This window comes from Molossus molossus, unplaced genomic scaffold (genome assembly GCF_014108415.1).
Source record: "Molossus molossus isolate mMolMol1 unplaced genomic scaffold, mMolMol1.p scaffold_m16_p_15, whole genome shotgun sequence".
Lineage (NCBI taxonomy): Eukaryota > Metazoa > Chordata > Mammalia > Chiroptera > Molossidae > Molossus > Molossus molossus.
In genome coordinates this window covers 65,500,674-65,506,673 of record NW_023425350.1, presented here as the reverse complement: position 1 = coordinate 65,506,673, position 6,000 = coordinate 65,500,674, and the positions used below count along the sequence as shown (strand labels likewise).

General features: G+C 45.8%; 1 protein-coding gene across 2 annotated transcripts in view; it reads left to right on the top strand.

The window, feature by feature from the left end:
* Nucleotides 1–208: 208 nt before the first annotated feature.
* ST3GAL5 (ST3 beta-galactoside alpha-2,3-sialyltransferase 5) overlaps nt 209–6,000 on the top strand; it is a 49,817-nt gene continuing 44,025 nt past the window's right edge. Inside the window, exons 1-2 of one of the 2 annotated variants that reach the window (XM_036263536.1) lie at nt 285–374; nt 1,442–1,661. Coding sequence is in view for 1 of the 2 variants with exons in the window: in XM_036263540.1 (XP_036119433.1) it covers nt 287–374 (88 nt within the window). In the remaining variant the exon portion in view is untranslated. Of the gene's footprint in view, nt 375–1,441; nt 1,662–6,000 lie in introns of both variants that reach the window. The other variant, XM_036263540.1, reaches the window with a different exon arrangement.

Genomic DNA, 6,000 nt, shown 5'->3' with positions numbered 1-6,000 from the left:
GAGTAGGGAATTCCCGGGACCACCGCCCTGGGTGAGTCCGAGTTAGGGGCGCCCCCGCTGGGTGGAGGGGCTGTGCGTCCTGGGGGCGGGGCCGCCGCGGTAGCCACCGCGCTCTCCGATTGGTCTTCCTTATCCTCGTGACGTGCGGTCCCGCCCCCCACGCCCCTCCTCCGCATCGGCGCGGGGGAGCGGACCTTCCAGGACTGAATGGGCGCGAGCGCAGCGCTGGGGGCAGGCGGACGCGCGGGGCCGGGGGCTGGCTGAGGGCCGGCGTCCCCTCCCTAGTATGCGGACGAAGGAGGCGGGCGGTGTGGAGCGGCGTCCCCTGCAGTCGCGAACCGAGGCGGTGGAGGCGGCGGCACCTGCCGGCCGAGGTACGTGGCGCAGCCCCCTCCTCCGCGTAGCGGGGCCCGCGGGCTGGGGGCGGCGGCGGCGAGCCGTCTCTGCCCCGGCCTGGCTGTGCCCGGCGGCTCCACCCGAGACCCCGCGGGCAGCGCCGAGGGCACGGCTCCCCCAGACGCGCCTTGGGGGGCCGCGGGCTCGGGCCGCGTGGACGGGCGTGGAGCGCTGCGGCCCGCGCAAGTGGGGACGCGGGGGAGGCACAGTGGTGAACGGTGCGGGTGTCGAGTCCAGCTGCAGCGGCCCTTTTCCCCCAGCTTTCCGCAGCGGCTTGGGGTTTAATTCATTGCTGGAAGCTTCCGAGCCAGCAGAGCCGAGTTAACTCATTTCCCGGGGACGGGATTAGGGGACCTTTTACAAGGTAGCTACCGAGAAACTGCCCTTTGCATCCATCGGGAAGGCAAGGCGGAACGGAACGTGTGATGTCTGCAGGTAGAAATTCCTCAGTGACCTTTCCTGCTCCGACTTTGCACCCAACCCTGCGGAAGGGGTTCTGGAGATCTTTGGTTTCTTCTGAGTTGTCAGCAGTGACTTGACCTGGGTATGCATTTATTATGCGCCTTTAAGTGTGTAAATAACACAAGGTTTTTAGAGAGCATCTCCGAGGAGCTGGGCGAATAGGGAGAGGCAGGGTCCTACCCTACCCCACACCAGCTGGGTGACCTTGGCCGACATTTATGCCCCTGTGGGGCCAGGTCTCCTGGTCTGTACTGGGAGGCTTGACCTGCTCATGGCCGAGGTCCCTGGTTCTGTGGTTCTGACCACAAAATGTGTTTAGGAGTGAAGAAGGTCCTACAGAACCATTAGGTGATTTGAAAGACGAATTTTATGTCCTCATGCCTTAATTCATGAAATACATGACCTCTGCTTAATTAAGTATCTTTTGTTTAAAGGAAAAAATGGTTTTACATACTGTGCTTTATCTATAACCTTTGGGTTGGTTGCCTGCTCTTTGTGCCCAGCACGATGCTGGGTGTTGGTGTTATAAAGAGGAAGGACTCTGATCGCCTGCCCTCTTGTGACTGCTAATCCTCTTCCACAGAAGGATGCATGTCCTGAAACTGTGGAAAAGGAATCCGTGATTGTTGAGTGAAGTGCACAGACTCAACCACAGTCAGGATGGATTGCGGTTTCACTTGTGTAATCCTGCAAGCGTGACAGCTTTGAAGAATGTCTTACATCTCTCCTGGTAGAGCTGGGGATCACCTAAATTCCAAGCACTCCGTGGGCAAGGAGAGGCTGCTGTGAACTGCGAAAGCACTGTAACCAAATGTCATGGGTCTTTTTACATGTCTGTTCATTATGAGTGCTGCTGTTTCTGTGAGACGAAATGAACCTTGCTTATAATTAGTCGCGGATTCTTCCTCTAAGCAAGAAAAGAAATGAATGAGATAGGGCTGACAGACATGAATTCTAAAAACTTGCATTTATGACTATTTTAAAAGTGCCTATAATTTTGGCACAAACTATCAAATTGCCCCATGTTCTCAAAATAGATTTGTATTGAATTTTAAGGAAATAGTCAAGGCAGAATAAGAACAAACCCTTTGTTCTTTGATTTGCCCCCTCCAGTTCATCCCTGCTTTCCTTGCTGTGTTATTTGGCAGTAATACAGGGTGTTTATCTAGTAGGCTGGCTCTTTGGAGGTGAATGGATAATAAGAGAGGATGTTAATGACCGGCTGCCCTTTCAGCCTTCATATTGTTATGTGGTTCCTGTATGTATGTACATATGTATAGGTGCATGTATGCTCAGCTTTGAAAGCTACAAACAAAGCTATTTCATTCCAATTTGGAATAACTACACAGGTAGTTCCTCACTACTAGCTGATGAGTGCACCGTCACTTTGCACCGCCAAGGAGACTGAGGCTGGAATTGGACCAGGATTCACATCAGTTTCTGCCTGGCTGTACCCTGTTTGTTCTCTGCAAGTGCAGTCACCTCTAGGCCCCAGTCTCCCCTGAGTCAGGCTGAGCTGTGGAAACCCTTTAGCTCCAAGAGTCCCTGTCTTCTGGGAATTTCTCTGGTCAAACTGCTTTTCTCTGTCTCAGTTCCCTTGCTTCTTACTGCAGAGGCTGCTGGGAACCTCTCCCTCCTTAGCTTTTATAACATTATACTTTCTATACTTTGCTTTTACTTCTCTGACCTGCCTCCCCTGCACCTCTAGGTTTCTACTTAAGAATTACCCCATGCTCTAGTGCCCCGATTGTCAAAGGGTGTGCTGCAAGAATTTTTAAAACATGCAATACCTGACTATTTAGTCAGGAGCACTGAACTCTTTTCCTTTAGATTGATTGGCAAATAAAAAAATACAACAGCCAACACAACAAGAGCTGTCCAATGTGAATGAATCAAAATTATACCAATTTTTTTGGTCAGATCCACAAAATATAATAGTATATTTTTTAGTGTGCCGCAGAAGTTTAGTAATTAGTTTGTATATGCCATGAAATGAAGAATGTTGAACATCACTGCCCTAGAGGAAAAGCCCATTTCTCATTTTGTCTTTTGAGGCCATACAAGACATTTTTGTTCTCCTCTTACATGGCTTGGAAAAATATCCAGGATTAAGTGATTGGATGGTTCATCAACTCCTATCCCCGTAAATTTCCCCCTTTCCCTTTAAGTTTTTAACATCTGGACTCATAGTAATTAAGCATCATATCATATGATTTGGTTCATCCAAAGAGGAAAAATTGATAAAAACAAATGAAATCTTAAAAGTCTACTTTGACAAAATAGTAGTTCTGACTTTTGAACATTAAGGCTTTTTTTAGACTAGGTGTCATTTTCATAATTAAAGGCTTATGTGTGTTACAGTCAGAGCAGGAGCAATTTTTCTATTACATATTTACACTTCCTTCTTCCCTAGCCTTCCTCTCTCCTCAGCTTCTGCTTGTTTTTGCTCCTGCTTTTTCATCCTCTTCTGTCTGTTCCTCGCCTCCGTTCTAGCTTTCACATCTTGTTCTCATTAGACTGCAACAGCAAGAGAGGAGGACAGAGTGTGGTTACTTTATCAAGGCCACCAATACGCTCCTCTCTTGGCTTGTCATTTTCTGTAATCATATCCTTAGCCATCCAGGACTTGGTGGCTGGTGTAGTCTTCTTGCTTGTCCTCCCCTGGACCAGCACTGTCCAGTGGAAATATAACCCAAGCCACACACAGAATTTTAAGTTTTCAAGTAGTTACATTTGAAAAATTAAAAAGAAACAAGTGAATGAAAGTTTGAATTTTTCCAGGAAGATAAAAACTTATCAGCTTCTAAACACCTAATAACACAGCTTTAAACAATATAAAGTAAAATAACAAAACGACCAAAAAAATGGACAAATCTGCCATCATAGTGAGAGATTTTAGTATACCCCTTTCAGTAACTGATAGAATAAGCAGACTAAAAACCAATAATGAATTATTCTTAAAAAACAACACAATTAATAAGCTTGATCAGACTGATTATATAGAAAACATAATCCCAGTAGGTAAAGATTATACTTTTACAAAAATTGAGTATACACCAAGTCATAAAGTAAGTCCTAACATTTAAAATAATCAGTATCATACAGATAGAGTTTTCTGAACACATGCAACTAAATTATATATCAATTTTAAGAGATAATTTTAAAAAATTTGAATTTGAAAGTATTGAAATTTGAAAGATTGAGAAGTAAATGAAAAAATGTATATCAAAACTTCAAGATGAATTGTACACTTAAAAAAACTTATGAGATGCAGCCCTGGCCAGTTTGGCTCAGCAGTTAGAGCGTCGGCCTGCGGTCCGGAGAGACCCGCGTTTGGTTCCCTCTAAGGGCACGTACTTCGGTTGCAGTTTGTCCCCGGCCCTGGTTGGTCGTGAGGGTGGCAGCCACTCGATGTGTCCCTTCACATCGATGTTTCTCACTCTCCCTTTCTCTCTCTCCCTCCCATTCTATCTGTACAAAAAATGGAAAAATATCCTCGGGTGAGGATAAAAAAAAAACTTATGAGATGCAGCTAAGTCAGTATTTAGAGAGAAATGTATAGTCTTTTTTTGTTTGTTAATCATCACTGAGGATATTTTTCCATTGATTTTTTTTTTTATAGACAGAGTAGAAGGGAGGGGAGGGAAAGAGAAAGAGAGAGAGAAACATTGATGTGAGAGAGACACATCAATTGGTTGTCTCCTACACGACCCCAACCTGGACTGGGGATCTAACCTGCAACTCAGGTACATGCCCTTGACTGGGAATCAAACCCATGACCCTTCGGTCTGCGGGCTGGTGCTCTAACCACTAGGAAAAACTGGGCAGGGCTGAAATGCGCAATCTTAATTGCTCATATTAGCAAGAAAAAAGGCATTAATGAGCTAATCACCTAAATTAAGAAGTTGAAAACATAGCAATGAAAATAAATCCAATGAATGAGAAGGAAGCAATTTTTAAAATCTAGGTGAAATTAATTTTAACAATATTATTTTAGTTAACCCAATATGTTAACTATGTTATCAAGTCAAAGTAAAAATTGTTAATGAGCTATTTTACATTGTTCTGTTCAACTAAGTCTTCAAAGCCTGATGTGTATCTTGTACTTACATAGAGCACATTTCAATTTGGTCCAGCCATTTTTGAAGTACTCAGCAGCCACACCGGCTAGTGGCAACTGTATCGGACAGCATGGCTCTAAGTCTTAGTCAGTAAACAACATTGAGCTGACTTGTCTTGATAAAGTGAACAGTGAGAGCTAACAGTGGTGGGATTCAGTTATCTGCCAAGTGAATCTAGAGTCAGGGTAATCTAGCAGTGTTTGTGGTTGGCAAAGAGAGTGGGCTCTTTGTAAAACTCTTGATACTAAACACCCGCTCTCCAGACTGCAGGCCAACGCTCTAACCGCTGAGCCAAACCAGCCAGGGCTAAACATCCCCTCTCAACAAACTCACATACAACAAAACATAGATAGGACCAGAAAAAGCATAAATATTCTACTGACTTACTTTATCCTCACCTGTTCTAGGCATGTTATATATGTCAGCCCATTTAATTTTCAAAAGCGCCTTATGAGTTTGATACCATTGTTATCCCCACTTGACACATGAGGATGCTGAGGCTCAAAGAAGTTAAGAAAGTCTAGAGGAGAGCTGGGATTCAGACTGGGGCAGTCTGGCCTGCAGGTGGTAGATGAAGCAAATGCATCTCTGTCTTTGTGGCATATAGTGCATTCCCACCCCACCCCTCTGAAAGGCTCCTGGGGAAATTCTTGGGAGGGTTTAGCTGAGGTTGGTGAGATGGCTCTGTTCCCTGGTCCAGGTCTTGCATTCCCAGGCACACCGCCTGACTGGTCTCATCTCACAAGAGGACTTCTCCATCACCATTCTAGCCTCAAGAGAGGTCTCTCCAAAATCCAGTTCCAGTTTCAATCCCCTCCTCCCCCAGTTTCTCCTTTTAGGATACAATTCCAACCCAACATGGCAGAGCCTGCTTCCTCCTCTAGCCTCTCTGTACATTGTTCCCCCTGGGCTGGACCTGCAGACACTCCCCTGGGAACTTTTTACCCTTGGTGCCTACTGTCCTTGCTCAGGTGGCACCTGCCTCTCCCTGCCCCCACCCCCACCTAGTCCTATTCATTTC